The 23,522-nt window shown below is 50.3% G+C and overlaps 1 protein-coding gene across 1 annotated transcript in view; it reads left to right on the forward strand.

Annotated features, from left to right (window-relative positions):
* Positions 1 to 23,522, forward strand: part of GPR156 (G protein-coupled receptor 156) — a 97,346-nt gene that overhangs the window by 28,891 nt on the left and 44,933 nt on the right. The window contains exon 2 of the mRNA XM_078658854.1: positions 17,963 to 18,087. Within this exon, the coding sequence (XP_078514980.1) occupies positions 17,963 to 18,087 (125 nt within the window). The remainder of the gene's footprint in view (positions 1 to 17,962; positions 18,088 to 23,522) is intronic.

Raw genomic sequence — 23,522 nt, forward strand, 5'->3', positions numbered from 1 at the left:
GATGGTGACTGATGGGGCGGAGGAAGCGGAAAGTGAGCCTCTCCCTGATCTGTTCTCGTCTCAGGAAAAGGATGGGTCGGTGGAAGGAGTGATTCTCTCACCATCCCTGTTAGAAAGGCGGTCCCTGGGGAGGCAGAAGATGTCTGACTGACCACCCCGAGTTCCACCTCTCCGTATGGAAGTTGGCCGAGCGCTGTCGAGAGGCCACCTGAGGGAGGCTCCTCTCTTAGAATTGTACAACAGAGCAATCACCCCACTACAAAGGGACACCACACAAGAGGATACTTCTTAGAATCTTTATCAGCAATAACGATGGATTCCTTCGGCACTATGGACATACGGATCGGGGGATCCTTAAAGTCTCGATAACAAAGGGAAAAGGGGGTAGCGGGACAGTCTTAGTACCAGCTCGGTACGGGGATACCCTACGCACAGCCCTCAATCCTCGAGCCGGGGGGTTCCGTCAGGTCGAGCCGCGGCAGCGCCAGCGGGCTCCGAAGATGGTTTCAGCGAGGATGGGCCGCGGCAGCGCCAGCAGGCTCCGAAGATTGTTTCAACGAGGTTGGGCCGCGGCAGCGCCAGCAGGCTCCGAAGATGGTTTCAGCGAGGTTGGGCCGCGGCAGCGCCAGCAGGGCTCTCGACTCCAGGATACAACTACTGACCCATTCCAGAGCTGCCCCAGATATAGGTCTGGAGTCCTTTGATGTCCAGACCCTTCGGGCCTGGGGGTCAGAGGGGCCGGGATGAGAGTGTCCAGACACCCAGCAGGGGGGTGGAGCCAGCGCCCAGGGAGGCCGGAGGGCAATCGAAACCAGGTGTCTGGGGACGGCTGGAGGGCCATCGAAACTCCCCGCCTCCTGGATCCATCAAGTGGCCGCTTTACCACCTGGTCGGATCTTGGTGCCCCGACTGGGACCGCAGCCGAGGTCGGGCCGAGGCCATGTGGTCCGAACGTGGAGGGTCCAAGATGGAGTCGGGGCCTGAGATGGCGGCCCGGGAAAGGGGTCGGCCCAGCAGAGTGGGGCTAGTAGGGGTCGCCGTGCTTCTGAGGGGGAGAGCCGGGGGTCACCAGGAGTGGGGGCTCTCGTGGAGGGTTGCAGAGGTAGCTTCGTTGGTGAGGTCAGGGGTCGCTGCTGTCCAGGGCCCGCCATGAGGGAGAAAGGGGACCACGCCACGAGGCCGGGTCCAACACACGTCACCCCCAGCTGAAGGCGGGGAGAGTCACCCATCTTCTTGGGGCGTCTCCTCGTCGAGGCGGAAGAAGCGGGACAGGCCGTCGGCGTTGGCATGGTCATTGCCGGGGCGATGTTCCACAGTGAAGTCCATCCCTTGGAGGGAGATGGACCATCGCAGCAACTTTGGGTTCTCTCCTCGCATCTGCATCAACCACCGCAAGGGCCGGTGGTCAGTTTGCACCCGGAAGTGGGTCCCGAAGAGATAGGGTCGGAGCTTCTTGAGGGCCCACACCACGGGGAAGGCCTCTCGTTCAATGGTGCTCCAGCGTTGTTCTCGGGCCAGCAGACGTCAGCTGATGAAGGCCACAGGTTGATCAATTCCCTCGGGGTTGACTTGAGAAAGGACTGCCCCGACACCGTGCTACGAGGCATCTGTTTGGACTATGAATTCCCGGCTGTAGTTGGGGGCCTGGAGCACGGGGGCGGTACACATCGCTGTCTTCAGAGTCTCAAAGGCGGCCTGACACTCGGGTGTCCAGTGCACCTTCTGTGGCTGCTTTTGGGAAGTGAGTTCGGTGAGGGGGCCCACAATGCTCCCATAGTTCTTTACGAAGCGCCGGTAATACCCAGTGAGCCCCAGGAAGGCTCAGACTGCTGTCTGGGTGACCGGGGGCTCCCAGGCCATGATGGCATCGATCTTGGGTTGGAGGGGGGCCACATGGCCGCTTCCCACTTGGTGTCCCAGATAGGTCACGGAACCTTGGCCTATCTGGCATTTGTGCGCTTTGTTGGTCAGTCCGGCCCGTCGGAGGGCCGCCAGGACCTCCCCGAGGTGCTGGAGGTGCTCGGCCCAGTGGAGGCTGTACACCGCAATATCGTCCAGATATGCGGCGCTGAACTCTTCTAGCCCCGCCAGCACCTTATTCACCAGTCTCTGGAACGTTGCGGGGGCGTTCTTCATCCCGAAGGGCATCACCCTGAAGTGGTAGTGGCCATCGGGGGTTGTGAAAGCGGAGCGCTCTTGGGCGCCCGGGGTGAGTCCGATCTGCCAGTAGCCGGAGGTTAGGTCGAATGTGCTCAGGTAGCGGGCCGCCCCCAGGCGGTCGATCAGTTCATCGGCCCGGGGAATGGGGTGTGCATCGGTCCGGGTGACGGCGTTCAACCCCCGGTAGTCGACACAAAATCGCAGTTCCGGAGGGGCGCCAGGGGCGGCGGCTTTTGGGTACCAGGACGACAGGGCTCGCCCAGGGACTGTCCGAGGGTTCTACTACCCCCAGGGCCAACATCTTGGAGTCCTCCGATTGGATGCAGGGCCGAACTCGGTCGGGAACTCGGTAGGCCTGGTGTCGCACAGGCGGGCTGTCCCCGGTGTCGACATCGTGAACGCACCACTGGGTGACGCCGGGGGTGAGGGAGAACAAGTCTGCGAATTGACCCAACAATTTTCGGCAGTCCGGGTGTTGTTCTGGGGTCAGGGGGATAGAGAGGGTAAGCCCCTCGACGGAGCCGTCTTTCTCGGAGGTGCCCAGGTAGGGGCTCGGAGTCGTCTTCGGCCCCGCCATCGGTAGCCATCAGCAGGCTAAGTTCCGTTCGGACAAAGTGAGGCTTGAGCCGGTTGGAGTGGAGGACCCAGAGGGGGTTTCTGGGGGACTTCAGGTCCACCAGGTAAGTGACCGGGCTCTTGCGTTCTACCACTTTGAAGGGCCCCGTCCACTTGTCCTGGAGGGCACAGGGTTCGACCGGGGACATGACCCAGACCTGTTGGCCCAGCTCGAACTCAATGGAAGAGGCGTTTTGGTCATACCAGCGTTTCATCTCCTCCTGGCTGGCCTCGAGGTTGGCTTCTGCAAGTTCCCGGAACTTCCGAGTCTGATTTCGGAGGGTCAGGAGGTACCGGTAGACGTCGGGGGGAGCCCCTTTGACTGCAACCTCCCAGCCTTCTTTGACTAGGCTGAGGGGACCCCGGACGGGGTGTCCGTACAATAGTTCGAAGGGGCTGAATCCCAGGGACTTCTGAGGGACCTCCCGATAGGCGAAGAGGAGGCTGGGCAGCAGCACGTCCCATTGGCGTCGCAAGGGCTCTTCCAGGCCCATGATCATCCCCTTGAGGGTTCGATTGAAGCGTTCCACCAATCCATTCCCTTGGGGGTGGTAGGGGGTCGTAAACTTATACGTGACCCCGCACTGCTGCCACAGGGACTTCATGTATCGGGAAATAAAGTTCGTACCCCGGTCACTGACGACTTCTCGAGGGAAGCCCACACGGGAGAAGATCCCCATCAGCGCCCGGCCCACCACGGGGGCCGTCACAGTCCGGAGAGGGATGGCTTCAGGATAGCGTGTGGCATGGTCCACCAGGACGAGAATAAACCGGTGTCCTTGGGAGGTGCGGGGCTCCAGAGACCCCACAATGTCTATTCCCACGCGCTCGAATGGGGTGTTGACGACTGGGAAGGGTTGGAGAGGGGGCCTTGTGCTTCCCTCCACTCTTCCCGCTGGCTTGGCAGGTAGGGCAAGTCCGGCAGTGATTGTTCACATCATTCTTCATTTTTGGCCAGTAGAAATGGGTCACCAGGCGGCTGTATGTTTTGTCCTGCCCCAGGTGCCCGGCGAGGGGCACATCGTGTGCCAGGTTCAGGAGGAAGTCTCTGAATCGGAGGGGGACCACCAGCACGCGGCCGGCCCCCAGTTCTGCAATCTTTTGCTCACTGTAGAGGAGATCGTGGTCCCAATAGACCCAGTGGGACCCCGAGGGGTCTCCGGCGGCTTGAGTGGCGGCTTGCTGTCAGATTCCCTCGAGGGAGGGACAGGTTTTCTGTTCTTGCCGGAACTGTTCTCGTGTGGGGCCACCTTCTTGGCGCCATTGGGCTAGTTCCGGGAGGCTGCCGAGCTCAGTAATTCCTTCACTGTTGAGCCCCAGGGGTTCGGGCTCGGGGTCGGTGTCTTCGGATACGGCGGGCGGCGGAGGTGCAGGCCACTCGGGGACTTCAGCCGGGGCGGCTTCCGCCGGGGTGGGGGCCCGGGCGGCCATGGATCGGGTGGTCGCACAGACCCACTCGGGAAGGCGTAGCATCCCCAGATGTTCTCTTCGCTCGATGCCGGCCCAGGGGGAACTTTCTAGGTCGTTCCCAAGGAGGCAGTCCACGGGGGCATCGTCCCGGATGGTCACCTTCAGCATGCCCGACACCCCTCCCCACTCGAAGGGGATGCGGGCCATGTGGCACAGGCTCTCGGAATTGTCTGCCGACCGTACTGGGCACAGCACGTGGGGCAGGGTTTGGTCGGGGGTCACCAAGTGGCAACGGACGGCCGTCACGCTGGCTCCGGTGTCGCGGAGGGCTTCGGTCCGGTGGCCATTAATGGTGACCCATTGGCGGTACTTCTGAGTGTTGCCCGGAATCGGGGCCCGGGGGACCATGTCTCTCTCGCCTAGACACACCAGGGACATGGCGGCGGGCTCCCACTCGGTCTGGTCTTCGTCATAGTTCCCTTCTTCGCCCCTCTCTTCTCCTAGGGAGGCGGCCGCGATCTGGCGGTTTGGAGGACCGGTAGTGCCGGGTCGTTGGTTCATCGGGCAGAGGGGGTCATTGGCATAGTGATCGGGCCGCTGGCATCTGTGGCAGGTAACGTTCGGGCGGGGCCCCGGTCGTGCCGGGGGGCCCCTCTTCCGGCCAGGGGTGGCGAAGTGGAGGTCGGGGGCGGCCCCGTGGGGAAGTCTCGGCTCCGGTTCTGGCCTCCTCCGCCGCCGCGCGGCCGGTGGTTCCCCGGGGAACCTCGGCCGTAGTCTCCCATCGGGCTCCGGGGGACTCGGGTGCTCACCCATCTATCGGCCTCGACGGCGAGTTTACGTGGCTCGGTCAGTTTGCTGTCGAGGAGATGCTGCCGGAGTTCGATAAAACAGTTGTTGGAGAGGTGCTCCCATACAATGAGGTTGAACAGCTGCTCGTATGTGGTGACTTGGCTGCCTTTGATCCACCCCTCTAGGGCTCTGCTATAGAAGTTCACGTACTCCACCCATGTAGTCCCGGGGAGTTTCTTACAGTCTCGGAATCGCTGCCGGTACATCTCGGGGGTGAGTCCATAGCGAGTAAGGAGGGCGGCTTTCATGTGTTCGTAAGAGGTCATCTCCGTGTCTGGGAGCTCCAGCAGGGCGTCTCTCCCTTCGTTGACGAACTTCCCCCATAAGCCGGCACCCCAGTCTTTTTGGGGTATTCTATGAGAGGCCATGGCTACCTCGTAGGCCTTAAAGGACTGTTGGATGTCGTCATTTTTATAGTATTCTTTGACGACATCTTTGGGGATGTGGACCTTCGTGTCTGCAGGCGGAGGTGGGCTTCAGTTCCCGGAGGCGCTGGCCTCACCATTTTTGGCCTCGATCTCAAGTTCTTTTAAGCCACGCTCGTGCTCGAACGTGAGCTTCTTCTCCTCCTAAGTCTCTCTGCCTTCGTTTCTCCTCCAGGTCTCCTTGCAGCCGTAGTTGCTCAAGGGCTATCTTTTTCTCGGCCAGCTGTAGTTCTCCGTCCAGACGGAGTCGGGCGAGCTCCAATTCGTGGAGCCGGCTCCTTTCTCGCTCTCGGGCGTCTTCGTGGGAGAGGCCCGTGTCTACGTTTGTAGGTCTTCCCCCCGCCGGGGTTGTGTCGGTCTCTGGCTACATGTTCGGAACTGTGTTGTCTTCGCTCTGGGGTGGCGTCGCTCCTGCCTCCACCCAGGTTTGTAGGGCCAGCTTGAAATCCTCCTTGGTGTTCAGTCCAGTGGTAGCGATGCCCAGGTCCTTGCAGAATTGTTTCAATTCTTTGTGGTTATAATCCTCCAACCGTTATTTCTGGAACTCCGCGGTTGGTCTGGTTTCTTTGGTGGTCATGGTTGTGGTGTGTTTCTGTCAGTAGTGGGTGAGTCACTCTCTGTACGATTTGCGTCGGCTCGGATCGCACCGCCTGCCACCAATGTTAGAAAGGCGGTCCCTGGGGAGGCAGAAGATGTCTGACTGACCACCCCGAGTTCCACCTCTCCATATGGAAGTTGGCCGAGCGCCGTCGAGAGGCCACCTGAGGGAGGCTCCTCTCTTAGAATCGTACAACAGAGCAATCACCCCACTACAAAGGGACACCACACAAGAGGATACTTCTTAGAATCTTTATCAGCAATAACGATGGATTCCTTCGGCACTATGGACATACGGATCGGGGATCCTTAAAGTCTCGATAACAAAGGGAAAAGGGGGTAGCGGGACAGTCTTAGTACCAGCTCGGTACGGGGATACCCTACGCACAGCCCTCAATCCTCGAGCCGGGGGGTTCCGTCAGGTCGAGCCGCGGCAGCGCCAGCGGGCTCCGAAGATGGTTTCAGCGAGGATCTGCCGCGGCAGCGCCAGCAGGCTCCGAAGATGGTTTCAACGAGGTTGGGCCGCGGCAGCGCCAGCAGGCTCCGAAGATGGTTTCAGCGAGGATGGGCCGCGGCAGCGCCAGCAGGCTCCGAAGATGGTTTCAACGAGGTTGGGCCGCGGCAGCGCCAGCAGGCTCCGAAGATGGTTTCAGCGAGGTTGGGCCGCGGCAGCGCCAGCAGGGCTCTCGACTCCAGGATACAACTACTGACCCATTCCAGAGCTGCCCCAGATATAGGTCTGGAGTCCTTTGATGTCCGGACCCTTCGCGCCTGGGGGTCAGAGGGGCCGGGATGAGAGTGTCCAGACACCCAGCAGGGGGGTGGAGCCAGCGCCCAGGGAGGCCGGAGGGCGATCGAAACCAGGCATCCGGGGACGGCTGGAGGGCCATCGAAACTCCCCGCCTCCTGGATCCGTCAAGTGGCCGCTTTACCACCTGGTCAGATCTTGGTGCCTCGATGTCGGGGCTTCGCTGGAACCGCAGCCGAGGTCGGGCCGAGGCCATGTGGTCCGGACGTGGAGGGTCCAAGATGGAGTCGGGGCCTGAGATGGCGGCCCGGGATAGGGGTCGGCCCAGCAGAGTGGGGCGAGTAGGGGTCGCCGTGCTTCTGAGGGGGGAGAGCCGGGGGTCGCCAGGAGTGGGGGCTCTCATGGAGGGTTGCAGAGGTAGCTTCGTCGGTGAGGTCAGGGGTCGCTGCTGTCCAGGGCCCGCCATAAGGGAGAAAGGGGACCACGCCACGAGGCCGGGTCCAACAATCCCTGACTCCTGAACAGCAGAGGGACTGCCGCCAGGTCCTGGAGCAATATTCCTCGCTGTTCTCCCTTGTCCCGGGAAGAACCCACCTGTGTACCCATGATGTGGACACAGGAGACAGCCCACCTGTGAAGTCTAAGATCTACCGGCTGTCAGACAAGGTGAAGGCCAGCATCCACAGTGAAGTCGCTAAGATGCTGGAGCTAGGAGTGATTGAACCTTCTATTAGCCCCTGGTCCAGTCCGGTGGTTCTGGTTCCAAAAGCTGCCCCGCTGGGCACCACTCCAGAACTGAGGTTCTGTGTGGATTACCGGGGACTGAACTCAGTGACAAAGACTGATGCTCATCCGATCCCAAGGGCGGATGAACTCATTGACCGGCTGGGAGCTGCCCAATACTTGAGTACCTTTGACCTTACTTCAGGGTACTGGCAGATCTCCCTTACAGATGGAGCAAAGGAAAGGTCAGCCTTCTCCACGCCTGAGGGTCACTACCAGTTCTGTGTGATGCCCTTTGGGCTTAAGAACGCTCCTGCCACTTTTCAGCGGCTGGTGAACGAGGTCCTCGCTGGAATGGAAGCTTTCTCTGCTGCTTATCTGGATGACATTGCTGTCTTCAGTAGCAGTTGGGAGGATCATTTGCATCACCTACAAGCTGTTCTCCAGGTCCTGAAACGGGCTGGCTTGACAATCAAGGCCAGCAAGTGTCAGATTGGGCAGGGGTCAGTGGTGTACCTAGGCCACATGGTGGGCAGGGGAACGGTGCAGCCCCTCCAGGCGAAGATCGAGGCTATCATGGCCTGGGAGCCCCCCAAGACCCAAACAGAGGTCCGAGCCTTCCTGGGCCTCACAGGATACTACCGTCGCTTCGTGAAGGGGTATGGCACCATTGTGGCACCCCGCACTGAACTTACATCCAAGAAACAACCCCGACGGGTAGTCTGGACAGAGGTTTGCCAGTGAGCCTTTGACACCTTGAAACAGGCAATGTGTACTGCTCCAATTCTCAGGGCCCCTGACTTCTCAAGAGAATTCATTGTCCAAACAGACGCCTCAGAACATGGCATTGGGGCAGTGTTATCGCAACTCAACGAAGAGGGCCTGGATCAACCTGTTGTCTTCCTGTCCAGGAGACTGCTTCCCCGGGAACAGAGGTGGAGTGCGATTGAGGGGGAAGCCTTTGCGGTGGTATGGGCTCTGAAGAAGCTGCGGCCATACCTGTTTGGCTCGCACTTCCTGGTTCAGACTGACCACCGGCCCCTTCGTTGGCTGATGCAAATGAAGGGGGAGAATCCCAAGTTGTTGAGATGGTCTATCTCCCTACAGGGAATGGACTTCCGGGTGGAACATCGGCCTGGAGTGGACCACGCCAATGCAGACGGTCTCTCTAGGTATTTCCGCCTTAGTGATGAGAACTCCCAAGGGGTTGGGTAGCTCTCCCCACTTTCAGCTGGGGGGGACGCGTGTTAGACCTGTCTGCTTCTGGGAGTATCTTTACCATTAATTATTTATTTTGTCCCCTTTGGCCTTCCAGCGAATCCAGTTATGTATTTTTTTTTATGTCCTCCAGGACTTTTCTAGTATTGTCGCGGGGGCTAGGTGTTCCTTGAACCTGTTATTTTACTAAGGCCTAGTTCCCCTCAGAGAAGTAAACTGTCAGCAACTGAGACCTAAAATGGTGGCTTATAACTGCCATAACGGTCACCTCAGGGAGGCAGACCCATAGGACAGCATAGGGAAGGTTCTGAAACCATCTAGTAGGTTCTAGTGGTCTGAGGCCAGCCTATAAAAGGCCAGTGACCGGGCAGCCATTTTGTGCAGATACAGAAGTGACCAGTGTGGTGGGAGGCAACTTCATGAGGAGGGCTGTGCACTGGTAGGGGCGAGATCGACCTGTGGGCCGACTGTTAACCTGCTTGGATGTGACCTCTCATGGGCTGACCAAACCCCACTGAGGCAGAAAAACACTTGAGTACCAGGAAACCTCATTATCACCTCAAAGCCACTGGAGACGCTATCGGTGTAAATACTGAGGAACAGCGGGGTTCGTACATCCAAGGGACGACCCTGACGTCAGTGAACTCGGTACCCTATTGGTGATACGCTGCAAGAGAAAGGAGAAGGGGGCTGAGAGCGAAGCCTCTGAGACTGAAGCGCGTGAGGTGAGGTGTACTCACTGCGGGGGGGGGGGGAGCGGCGAAGTCTGCTGGCATCCATTCTGAGAGAAGGCGACCTCTGCGCCGTGAGTTCCCTGACGCGGCATCGGTGGAAACGGGGCTCAGTTGCTCCGCGTTGACATCCGGGGAGTTCCGGAAGATGACGTCGGAGGAAGAAGGCGGACCAGCGCCAGAGGAGGCCGGGTGAAGAAGGAGCTTCCGGAGGTGACACCATCGGAAAGAAAGATCGGCGGGGGCTGCGACGCGTCTCTCCAAAACCAGAGGAGAAGATCGGCTGATTCTTCTGGGCCGGTGGCAAGGAGCTCAGCCCTCACCGAAACGATTCCAAGGGCGAAGCTACAGACCGGGACTGACCCGCTCAAAAGAAGAAACTCCAGCAGAGTCAAAGTAAGCTGGGACATACACGGGTAGAGGGCGGAGGCAGTACCGAGCTGATCTGGGCTCTGGAGGGTGTCGGGCTGTGGCCGCAGATACAACAACCAGGCCGGTGGTGCTTTCAAACTGTCCTGCAGCCACACGAGAATCCAGCCTTAGGAATTGGACCTACTTAACCCTTGAACTGCCGAACTAAGTGAGGGAAGAGCTTGGGGCGGGGGAGTGAACCACGGGTAGTGTACAGCCCCGGTGGAGCAAGGAGAAAAAGGCTGAGTTAGAAGCCCGAATTGTAGAGAGATTATCCCAGGCATTAAAAATGTATTTAGGGTTGCCTGAATATTCCTTATAGAAGAAGGGGAATCTAAGTAGAAACAAAGAAAGTGTGTTTCTAACCTACCTGTTCTTTTCTAGTGGAGCAGCTGTGCAAACTAATGTCAAAGATGGTGAGAGACAGTGATCTTTAAACCTTTTTGACCCTGCACGCCCAGGGGTAATGTATAAACCGTTTACCCTTAAGGAAACATCAAACTGAGTACCCCTTTTGCACTTATATTGTACTGCTTTCTCTAGAAGGAAGGTCAGGTTATCTTCTAAGAACTCTTCCAATTGAGGGAGAAAAATGTCTAAGAATGTAATGTAAGAATGTGATAAGTGACAATATTGTACTAAATTGGAAAGTGTCGTACTGATGTGAAGAAAATATTAAGGAGCACAGAGAAAACAGAGTTAATTTTATAAAGTACAATCCATATTTTTCTAAAACTGGTGTGGAGTCTTTATTTTTAGTGGTAAGTCATTGAGTTACTTTGAGTAAGTTTATAAGCACAACACGTAAGCCTTGGAGGTTAGCTGTTTCCATTCTGTGCCAGGCTACCCTATGTAGTCTAGCTTTCCTAGGTCTAACACAGAGGGTGTGATTGCCAGAAGGTGTAGATACCAGAACGTGTGGAGACCACAGAGTCCGGGTGCAGAAGGTTTGGGTGCTAGAAGGTGCAGGTACCAAGAGGTGTGGATGCTAGAAAATGTGAATGGCAGATGTTGCTGATGTGACAAGATGCAATGGATACCAATAGATTAAGATGCAAGAAGGTGCAGATGCCAGAAGGTGGATCTCCCAGAAAGTGGAGATAACTGAAGGTGCAGATACCAGAACGTGTGAAGACCATAAGGTCTGGATCCAGAAGGTTAAATGCCTGGTGGTGTGGATGTTAGAAATGGTGAATGGTCGAAGGTGCTGCTACGACAAGATGTAGTGGATACCCGAAGGTAGAGATGCCAAAAGGTGGATCTACCAGAAAGTGGAGATAACTGAAGGTGCTGATGCTAGAGTGCGTGGAGACCACATCTTAATGCCAGAAGGTGAGGCTGCCAAAGTGTGTTGATGCCCAAAAAAATGTATGCGAGAAGGTGGATGCCAAAGGAAGCAACTGCCAAAAATTGGATGCAAGTGGCCCCGGAACTGATGCCAGAAAACATGGATCCCATGGGACATGGATGCAGGAGAGCAGAGGTAAGAAGGCATCACTGAAAGAAATAGCCAACTTTGCAAAAGGGAAATGCCAGAAGCTTTACATGCCAAAAGTTGCAGAAGACATAAATTCAAGAAAGCAAGGGCACCAAAAGTCATAGATCTAAACAATGGTGAAAATCATAACGGATGCATAACAAAAGGTGTGCACACAAGATAACGCTGATGCCAGAAAGCTGTGGGAGGATAAAATCTGGTTAGTTCTTGTTGCAGTCGGATTTACCTGCTTGATTCTTCTCAGTCTTCATAACCTTCATACACCCTCATAATGAGTCATATCTCTATTTTACATGTGTGGAGGATATATATCTAAGAATCATCTTTGTATGAACACAAATTGGTTTGTTGGCCCAAAGGATTCCCATGAGTATCAACAAGGATGGATAATGGGGTTACCCTGAAGTTAACTGCTTGAGCAGGAACCTCTGCTGCCTGACATCAAGTACAAGGAGAGCCTTTCATGTTGTTTTGTTTGATTGGGCCACCGTCCACCGTTGAGCAAGAGGCTCCTTGTGAGAGGAGTTGGCCTAACGGCTAGAGCGGTCGACCTCGAATCTGGGGATCTGGGTTTGAGTCTCGGCAACGACGCTGAACATAAAGTGATTCTGGGCAAAATCCTTTAATCTCCCTGTGCCTCAAAAACGTATGTGTGTCCTCATGTAACTTAACTGGTGCTATGTAAAGCGCTCTGATACCCGATTTGGGTCAAGTTTGCGCTATATAAAACTCTGCAAAAAAAAAAAGGATGCCAAAAGGTCACATAAACATCGTGACTCACTTCTCGAAATCTGACCAGCACACGGGCTAGCCGGTTCACCCATCTGGGTCCAACTCTACCAACAAAGACCTGCTTTTTTTACCTCAGGATGTAGAAGGGGTGATACCTGCATTGTAGCAGGTGGACACCTGTACCTAGCTCTGGGGCACCTCAAATGAGGTAGCTATGTGCTTTAGAAATCACATTATTATTATTATTATAACTACTGTTGAGAAGTCAGCAAGACTGTCTGCAACAGCTTTCTCCATAGTTGTTCGCATTACAGTCATGATGGGCTTTTAGCCTGAGAAGACGACCATACTTAGATGTCCAATCTGAGGAGCTGGCCATGGACCATCTGAGAATGATTTGTTGATAATAATTGACCCCCTCAGGTCAGAAAGCTTGTAGGCAAAGCGCTCATTTTATCATGCTTGGACTACGGAAATGCTTTGTACCGGGAAACATCCTTTACAACGCAACTTTTACTCCGCACTACCATTACGACGCAACTATTACAACGCAAGTCATTACAACGACTTGCGCTGGAAGGCGCTCTAGGATAGGGAATAGTTTAATTACTATCCAACACATTCCCTACTATCCACGGGGACTGGAGTTGGAATAGTAAATTAAACTATTCCACTATCCAGCGCCCCCCAACGCAAGTCGTTGTAATGATTTGCGTTGTAAAAGTTGTGTTGTAATGGCATGCGGAGTGAAAGCATGCGTTGTAGTGTCATACATCCCTTTGTACCTTGGTGCCCCTAGCCTGGTGCTGGCCAAACTTCAAACCGTGAAGAGCTGTGCTGCTAGGATTCTTATGGGAATTCATAGCCGCCACACAGCAACGCCAGCCTTAAAGGTTCTGGAAAGAGTCCAGTTTAAAGCCCTGTGTATTGCTCACAGGCTGATAGCAGGGAAAGGACCTGCTATTATTTCATCCTTGGTCCAGCCCTATCGAACTAATAGGGCCCTGCGCTCTAATCACCTTTATTTGGCCTTTGTCCCCAGAATCAAGAGGGCTCAAAGCGGCGGCCGTCTTTTTTCTTACAACGCCGCTAAGCTGTGGAATTCACTCCCTCTGCAGCTATGAAAGAAACCTAACCATATGACTTTCTGCAAGATACTTAAAACTTGGCTTTTCCCCAAATGACCCTGCCTCAGCTTTACTCAACTTTGCACATAGCACTGGGATGCCCTCGGGTAACCACGCGCTTTATAAATATTATTTCCATTCATTTATAAATATTTTCATTTCAAATGGTTTCGGAGATTAGAGGCGCACAGTTTCTTAGTTTTACTGACAGCTGTCTCTGAGTCTCAAGAGCTGAGTTGATGAAGGTGTCTTGAGATGCCCGTTTCATTGGTGTATGTGATGTGGAGCTGTTGTCCACTGGTAGTATTTTCTTTTGAAGAGGGTGAGTGGCTGTTTCAATGATCTAATGTATTGGATTGTGGTCCCCACAGTGCATTCCTATGTTAAAACACTGGTTAATTCCTTGTTTAATCCTTTTTGGCCTGCTACTAAGGTACGCCCTCCACCCTGGGTGTGTATACACAATACACCTCTAGCTGTTTGTCGACAGACAGATAGTCCCTTAGATGCACTGCTCAATGTGCTGAACAGTTGACACTGGGATGCGCTGTTGTATTGCAGCCTTTCCCTTGCTACACAAGTGAGATTGAACCTTTGTGAATAGGATGTATCTCCTCCTGAGGAAAGACTAAAATTGACGATTGCTTGATGAAATTCAATAAAGGATCATTTAGGGCAGCCAATGTCCAAAACAGTGCGCACACAAGAAGATACCTGAAACTGACGAGCATACGCGCTGCTGGTTATCAAGCCAATCGTGGTAATCTACTGTATAAAAGTCTCCTCAACATGGAAACTATGACAATTTGTTGGAACATACAACGTCTCTGAACATGTTTTTCTGACACTTGAATAACCCCTGAAGAAGTCTCGTTGTGAGACGAAACGCATTGGCTATGGTCCTTTGAATTTTAATAAATGAACTTAATATAGAATAGTCCTGTTAAGAAACCAACATCTGGGACCTGGACATCTTCTTTTGTGCTCACTGTTTTGGACATTGGTTGTTGTAACTGTTGGAAGTGCTGAACCTTTTTGTGTTTAATGTTTGTGTAGGAATTCATTCCTAGGTGAGGAGCATAGAGGGAAGTGCTCCTTGGTGCTTTGCACTATCACAATATACCTAGACACACTACACTTGTCAGGTGTGAACTTCTATAGCCTCTACCCTCAATCCACTTGTATCTAAAGGATCATTTAGGGCCTGATATAGAGATCGGCGGACAGGTTACTCTATCACAAATGTGTCACAAACATGACGGATATGCCATCTGTCTTAGTACAAGCGCCATTGGATTTAATTCACTTGTAATTCAGCAATGGGGATATTCGTCATGTTTGTGATGGAGTAACCGTTCACCAAACTCTAAATGAGGCTCTCGTTTTCAAAAAGTCCATCATTTTATGTGGTGCAGTCATGGACTAAAAGTTTGGTGCTGTGTTCAGAACATTGAGCAGTATATCTAAGGGACTACCTGTCTGTCGACCAATAGCAAGCAGCATATTGTTTTGATGATCTGACATCTTGCCTAAGGTATCTTTCCCACTGGTGGCATGGGCATTACATGACCTTCATGCCCGAGCCATGGATGGGTCTAGTAGCTGAGGAAACAGTATTGAGGAAGAGAAGAGTTTAATCATGATTTTTAGAGAAATAGATTTCTTAATAATCTATAAGCACATATTTATAATTTTTCAATGTTATCTTCTTTACTCCAGCCCTTTGGAACCAGCTATTCAATAGCAATTTAAAATATATTAACCAAACAGTAATGCATTTTGATATCATCAATGTAAGGCAATGTCTTTATTTACTATCGAAGAATCAAACTATTAATCCAATAGAGACCTCAGCATTGAGCTCACCCTCTCATATAACACCCAGATCCCAGTTTCTTTGTTTTCCTTTTTTTACCAAAGGTTGTAAATTTCCCAGAAAGAGGTTGGAAAAGTGCATCTCTATTCTATAACCTCTGGCTGGGACCCATAATTCACATCTTGGTTTTTACTCCATTAAGTTTGAGACCAATTGCTATTACTTTTCATCCAATGGGTCAATAGGAAGTTTCTTAGGATCAGAATGCTGTCTTTTGGGCCTGTTGTTATTCAGATACACCTGAGTGTCATCTGCAATGAGTGCTAATTCAGGTCTCTGTCCCTGAGGATGAAAACCAGTGGCTAGATGTAACCATTGAATAGTAGCGATGAAGGGGTTGAACGCAGTTCTACTCTGTACTCAAACCTCACCTCGGAGGATACAAAAGAGCCAAGCCCCACACTCTTTGTTGTCCGTCCATAAGAAAGGTTGAAACCATCTCAAGGTTGCATCGAAAATGGTGGATCGCATCATATGACGATCAGGTAGTAAATCATAGTCCCCATGTTGAAAGCGGTTGACAGATCAAGAAATATGAACCGGTAAAGGTGTCCTTTATCAATGATGGTAAGCACACCCTCTAGCAGTGTGTTCAACACTGCCTCGGTGCCATGATGCGGTCTAAAGCTTGACACAGGAGGCCCACGAAAGCCTAGAATAGCTCTACTATAGAGCCAGAGTGTGTAAGATAATCAGGATCTAATGAAGTCTTTTAATGAGAGGAGTTGATACTGATTTTATTTTAGAGAATCTGGAATCTCTCCCTCGTTAAGCAAGTAAATGGCCAGTTTCGCTATGCAAAGGCCAATTATTGCGCCATTGTCGCCAGTGGGTCCTACCTCATTTTTAGCTTGGAGAAGCGGAAAAAATATATTTTTTTCTTTGCATTATGGGTTCATAGTAGGATAGCACATGATTAACGCGTGCGGTCCGTTTGTTCACATATCACTAGATTTTCCTTGTTTCACACCGTTTTCACATATTTCATTTTGGTCTTGAAAGATACCGGTGATGAAGACGTGAGCATACTGGTGAGTACCTACCAGCAGCTCCTTTGGTGGTGCTTATGTGAGGTACTTTCAGACCTTCACACACATTATTTTTCCAATGGGCAAATGTAAGAGGGGATTCAAGTAAGGGGGGTAGACACACTACTCCTAAAATTGGACAGCAAAACCATATTTCGAGTAGCATTTTTGTAGCTATTCCATTAGTATAGTAGCCAAGTACGGTGTTTGTGGTTTTTCAAAATAGAGTAGGGTATCAAAGCAGGTCTTTGTTGATATATTGTGCTTTGAGTGGAGGGCGAACTGCTTTGTAAATCCCTCTATTGCTCCTCATTGTACATTTTATTGGTGACAAGATTGGATAGCACATCATAATTGTGACAAGTTGTTTTAAGCTTTTTTGATAGTTCTTTAATTTCTCCAGGTGTCACATCAAGGAACTAAAAGTTTGGTAGCAGCTCTTTTTCCTGGCTATTCTTTTTTAACATTGTTTTTACTGACTCTTGTATAACATCTGTGCAGTGACAAACATATGATTGGGGTATATCAAAGCCATCAAACAGTTGACTTGGTGTACAGAGTGCTGAATGTTGTATTTTGATTCTGAATTGTGCTTGAGTGGCAACTTGTCTTTGGGTTGTGTTTTTGCTGTTTGAGTTGTAGGTTGTTTTACTGTTGTGGGTTTTATTTAGATTATGGTTTCTATTGGTGAATTGGGTTGTGTCGGAGCAGCAATGCTGCAATACAAATCATTAGTGGTTAATATTGGAAGTGAGGTTCACGTTGTGGGTTGTGTTTGGGACTCATGGTGTGTATGGCTTTTGTTTTTACTGTGGGGTGTGTTTGAATCATGGCTTGTTTTTAGGTCACTGGTTATATCTGGATTTTGTAAGATGTTTTTATTGGGTTTTGTGGTTTGCAATTAAGTTGCAGGCAGGGTTGGATTGCAATCGGGTCGATAGATCTTTGTGGAAATTAGGGGCCCAATTCAGAGAATGAACTTAAGACTCAATCCTAAACTTACTACTATTTTGGTATTCACAGAATGCACTTACTACTTTTGGCATTCACAGAATGAACTTACTACTTTTGGTATTCACAGAAGTTAGGATTTTGTCTTAAGTTTGTCTTAAGACAAACTTAAGACAAACTTAAGACAGACTTAAGACAAAATTAAGACAAAATCCTAACTTCTGTGAATACCAAAAGTAGTAAGTTCATTCTGTGAATGCCAAAAGTAGTAAGTGCATTCTGTGAATACCAAAATAGTAGTAAGTTTAGGATTGAGTCTTAAGTTCATTCTCTGAATCGGGCCCTCGGTATTTTAGTTGTGGTTTGGGTATTTCTGTGTGGCGTGTTTCACTTTTTGATTCTGTTTGGACACGGTTTGCATTTGGCGCAAGCAATATTTTGGTGTGAATGTTGTATTTGGGTCACGCGTTGTGCTTGAGCCGTGTTTCTGTTATTATTGTGGTTGATTGCAGATTGCGATTGGGTTGTTTTTTGGTTGTAGGTCGTATTTGAGTTAGTCGTGTTTGTAATTCAATTTTAAGCATGTTATATTTTGGACATCGATTATGGATGTATGTGTCATTTAACATTTGTTGTATTTGTTCAACTCTGACAAGAGTAACAATTAAAAATATGCACACACCATCATTTTCTAGTTGTGTATAGGTTGTGAGTTGTGTTTGTGAAAGATTTCTTACATATGTGTGTTATTGCCCTTCTCTCCCCACTAACCTATTCCACAGCTTATACCTCTCTCATGGAACAGTAACAAGTCTGTAATAGAACATTGTTACTTTTCTCCCACCCATTTTTTCATCCCCCAGCAGAACTCCACGGACAGCAGTAGGATCTCAGCGCTGCTCCTGGGCGCCCTGTGTACTCTCCTTACCTGCGGGCTGCTGCTGGCAGCTTTCTTCTTCGCCTTCACAATACGCTTCAAGAATAACAGGTAAGAGTTGTGTTGAGCTCAACAAGGCTCCCAGGTGGTGCTCTGTGAGGTCCCCATAGCTAGGTAACCCTACTAATTCTCATCCTGCCATTCATATCCAGTACTTGTCTAATCGATACAGAACAGATGCCTCCAGGATCTAAATGTGTGAGTACATTCCCTTTTGTGTATGATTATTTTGACTTCCCTTGAGCTCTCCTCCCATCTTTCTCTTTCACGTTACTACACATGTCCTGGAGCTTTGTAGGGCAGGATGTGTGCTCAATGGCTGAAGAACATTGCCGCTTCGTTCATACTGCTGGGGTAAATAGTTGCCTCTTGCTCGGTGTAGTTGCCCAGTTTTGAGGCTTCTTTACCCAGTATGTGGCTTTAATGCAGTGTTTTGAGCCTGTGCAGTTGGTGCAGTTAAGCTAACTTCTGAATGGTTGATCTGTGGCTTGGTGAGAGGATATGGATTTACCTAAGGGGTGGCTAACACTTGAAACCTTTTTGGATCACAGTTTTGCCATGGCTTGCATCTACTGAAAAACACTAAGCATTGGTTATAATCATGAAATGTTCTGATTTCAATGAATGTGATTGGCCGGAAAGATTTAGTTGATGCTGTATCGAAATAGATCTATTTGACCTGTCGTACCACATCAAAATTCCCTGGACCCCTGCACCACAGGTCGAATGATTAAAGATATACAGCTGTTTCTTAGAATTTCCTTTAAAAAAAAGTCATGTCTGATTTTTATCTCAAATGTTTTGGGGAATTGGCAAATCAAAGGTACTTTATTCGGTTAAAATTATTAACCATAAAAGCATACAAAATACAAAATTCATTTACATTAGAATAACAATAAATTTAAAAGAAAAGTACATCAGTTTTCCTTACAATCAGACAATACAGAGTTGGTATGAGTGATATCCTTGTCCTATCAGAGTAACATATCTGAGGCAGGGGGTAGGATCTGGTAATTATGGGAGGCTATCTGCTGGTAACTAATTGATACAGGGCCCCTCCTGCCCCCCCGGTGGTATCCCTCTACACTCCACTTTGTGATTGGCGAATACGCAATTCTAGGGTAGAAATCGCACAATTCAAGTGTTGTTATAGGCCCGTCTCCTCTTTGTGGCTCCCAGCTTTGCAGATAAGGGACGACCAGGTTATCCCAGAAGTTTACAATGACCAGGTCTCCCGCTGTGTTCTTGGGACGGTATCCTATCCACCCCACCCTTCTCACATTTAGGATTGTCCCGTTAATGTTGGATGGAAGCGGTCTGTTCTTTGTCAACCAGAACTGGACTTTGTTTTTAAGGTCCTGATGACCTTCAATTTTTCCGGTAGTGAGCTAAGGCACTCCCGAGAGGACACACACGTAGGGTGCTGCCTCTGGTGGTAAGTTTATGCATTTATTACTCGCAGCTAGCCCCTCAGACCATTTGCCTACTTTCGACCACCCAGCTCTGGGAACAGAGCGAAGGGCCATTGTCGGTTCTTTGGCTACCTCCTTGTTTTTGAACACTGATAGTACAGGATCTGGTGGCTTATTCTGGGCAATTTTGCTGTGTACAGTGGTATCAGACGTTTTTGGGGCAACTATTCTCTGGAATTGGTTATTTGACTTGGTTGGCTTGGTATTTTCATCTATTGTTGAGAGCTTTTCCCCAATTCTCTCTATCCTTTCAATAAGCGGGGATAATAGGGTTTTTACCAATTCTTCAAAGTGGGCCAACAAAATAGATGGTAAAAGGGATATAGGGTTTTCCAGTATTTGACATGCTTTGGGTGTCTCAGGGGTGGTGGTGGCAGTAACCAATGGGGGCTTAAGATTATTTTTCGGTATTTCGCTGGTTTCCCCTTGTGTTTCATGCCTTTACGTTTTGTGCTCTGGGTAGGGACCTGAGGATGTGCTTTCCCTTGAGTGGTAAATTTATCTGTTATTACGACGGGAGTTTCCAGTGGACTTTTACTAAGTTGATACGAATTCCTGAGCTGGGGGCTTCCACTACCCGTAGGGTATGTTGGGGAGCCGGTTTGTTCGGTTCCCTGTTCTATGGGAATGTACCTGGTATTGCAAATAGCATTTAATTCCCTCTGTAGTAAAGAGTTCGGCGAGTCGGTTGAGATCGGAGGGGATCGTTCGCAACATATGGTGTCTTTAGAGAGGCTGTGTTCTATTGACTCAAAAGCCGATGTTACCCTAGTTATATATAGGTCCCGTGTCCCCTTGAGTGACCCTCCTTGAGAGGCGGATTGTTTGGCTGGCCCTTTAGAGGTCATGGTGGAACAAGGTTATGACCCAACTACACACACCTAGTAAGGGACCAATGGATATCTAGGTAGACAAAGAGGCTACTTGAGAAAAATAAACAAGGACATTCGTTGTTGGGCTCTAGATGGTTAGTCTCTAATTGGGCATACCTTAGTTTATGTCATTAGTACCGAGTGCCCAGCCAAGATGGGTGTCCCGACCCGACCTCCTCTGGCCTCTGAGGGCCACAGAGGGCCCGCCCTTTGCCCGGGCTTAGCCCGGCGTCCCGCTCGCTTCCCGCGAGGGAGGGCTGTCGATAGTTTTATGCGCCTCCTGGCGCTACGATGAGGTCACGTGGTTCCCTGGGCTGCTGGGGATTGCAGTCCCCTGACCTGCACTCCACGCGGCGGCCAGCGCTTCCCCAGATGGAAGTGGGAGCGGGCAGCGGGAGGCAGGTGGCAACCCCAGCAGGTCGGACGGCGAGAAAGGCAGCAGCCCTCCACCCGGGCTCCCAAGCGGCAATTTCAGTGGCAACAGGCAAGTCCCAAGGCGCTACCCCCGCTCGGCAGGGCTGTCGATAGTTTTATGCGCCTCCTGGCGCTACGATGAGGTCACGTGGCTCCCTGGGCTGTTGGGATTTGCAGTCCCCTGACCTGCACTCCACGTGGCGGCCAGCGCTTCCCCAGATGGAAGTGGGAGCAGGCAGCGGGAGGCAGGCGGCAACCCCAGCAGGTCGGACGGCGAGAAAGGCAGCAGCCGTCCACCCGGGCTCCCCAGCGGCAATTTCAGTGGCAACAGGCAACAGGCAAGTCCCAAGGCGCTTAAACCATATCATTAAAGTGGGTCAATGTTTTTTGCTGCTACATTAATTAAAAAGCCTATGGCATCAGAGACTTGTGAGACGTTTAACTCTGTCTCATAGTTGAAGTTCAGGGGTTTTCGGGTTATTTAGGACCTCAGAAATTATCCACAAATACAATGATAAATTTCACCCACTCAGTAAGTTACTGGCAGGGTAGAGGTGTAAGATAACCCTGAGGCTTTATAAACTCCAACCAGTCTTATCCAATACCCTCAATTCATCTGTCCACAGTTTGTGGTTGCTAAAGGTTCCTAGAAGCAGCCCTGGCTCTCAAGATAGGGAGTGCAGACCACACACAAGACATAACCCCACCGAGGTGGTGGAAGATGCCAAAATCAGCAAGTACAAACATTATACAGTTACGCAAAACTGAACCAATGATTCAGACAAAGACAGACATACAAATAGTAAGAATGTATAAACTGAATGCCTCTAAAAGATGTGATCATTAGCGCAAACTGGTTTGAAGTTAACTTTGTTGCAGCCAGCCTTAATAAATCTTTAACATTATCTCAGGGTAAGTAATAATGAACAAGAACCACTTGTGGTGTTTGTGGTTCGGCTTCCCAAAATCATGAGACAAAGGCACTGGCCCTCCCTTACTCATGGTGACATACAGGCCTGGAGTCTCCAGGGCCTTAGACCATGAGAACAGGTGTTGAAACAGCACTAGCTCAGGATTTCCACAGAGTTCTTAGGACTCTGACCCACAAGGTCCTTTTCCTGTCCCGTGTCTCTGCAGGTTTCCGATCACTTATATAGGACTAGCTTACCCATCGCGCGTTGCTGCGGTCTCAGAAGAAAGCAAATTTAAGGAAACTTGTTATGATAACATTCAATTTACATTGTGTCATTTTTATTGAAACGTATTCATTTTAATATGGAAAACATTTCAAAATGTTGTTTTAATTCTGTTTATTTATTCGAGTGCTTGTGGCAACATGCTATTTTTTGTTTTTCCGTCTGGTGCGTACACGAATAAATCAGAAGGTTTTCCTACGCGTGAGCGGGCCACATACAGTTGGCCATGTGAGAAGCACGGATTCTCCAAAATGGTGTAGTAATGCATCATGGATCAAACAGACAGACAGACATACATTCGTTTTGGGCCGATATTTAACAAAGTTTTTATGCCAGAAACCTTTCGCGGGAGTGTACTCAACAACTTCCCAAAGTTTCATGGCGATCGGATGAATGGTGTAGTAATGCTAAATCAGAATATTTTCCTACGTGTGAGCTGGCCACATACAGTTGTCCTTGTGAGAAGCACGGATTCTCCAAAATGGTGTAGTAATGCATCAAGGACAAACAGACACACAGACATACATTCGTTTTGGGCCGATATTTAACAAAGTTTTTATGCCAGAAACCTTTGTGGGAGTGTACTCAACAACTTCTCAAAGTTTCATGGCGATCGGATGAATGGTGTAGTAATGTATCAAGGACAAACAGACAGACAGACAGACATACATTCGTTTTTATATATATAGATTTGGCAGGGCGTACCATATTTAAGGACTAAGAGTTTTTTGGCTTCTGCTCCCGGCTTCATGACAGAAGTCACAGTGGCAACAAAAAGAAAGCGATGACGTGCTTATAAAGCAATATGTCAGACAAAGTGCCACTTTTTACATTTTTTGAAGATGGACCCCCGAAAGAGTGAGCTTTCAAATGTGGAAGTTAAAGGGCCAATGCCCTTGCTGTTGTGGAACTGTCTATGCACATGACAGTCCTGGACAGGAAAACATACTCTGGATGTGGTGTCAGATAGACAACCTTGCCAGCTGGTAAACTCATTAATTTGTTCCATTTAATGTCACTGAAAAACGCCCCCTTTAACCAGTGTAAAATGAAGCTGCTGGTTTGCAAATCCTGACTAGAAGCAGATAGAACATGTTCTGAGAGTTTAAATGGATGGAATTCTCTCACAATCCATCAGCCGGACTGCAGTGCATTCTGCGTTTTTACTCCTGTTCCATCATGTGATGAATCTTTTCAGGAAGTCTGAATTGATAGAGCATTGTAGCCAATCAGGATAGCTAAAACAGCCAACACCATTGACTGTGTCACTCCTTTTGTTTTTTGACATTGTGCTGTCATACCTAGTAGGGGAACATTGGTGGCCGCAAAATGTATCTCCATAGTGCCATTCCATAGTGACATTCCGTCAACTGGCATGACACCGGAATTCTACCCACACTTACTCCCGACCAGTATGCCCTCTTCCTTCTCTTGGACTCTCTCTACCAACATAGACATCACCGATCCTTTTATTCAAAACTCAACTCTCTTGTTCTCAATCTCCTGTTATAAGGTCAAGGCCGCCGCATGCC

Source organism: Lissotriton helveticus, chromosome 8, assembly GCF_964261635.1.
Source record: "Lissotriton helveticus chromosome 8, aLisHel1.1, whole genome shotgun sequence".
In the NCBI taxonomy this organism is placed as follows: Eukaryota; Metazoa; Chordata; class Amphibia; order Caudata; family Salamandridae; genus Lissotriton; species Lissotriton helveticus.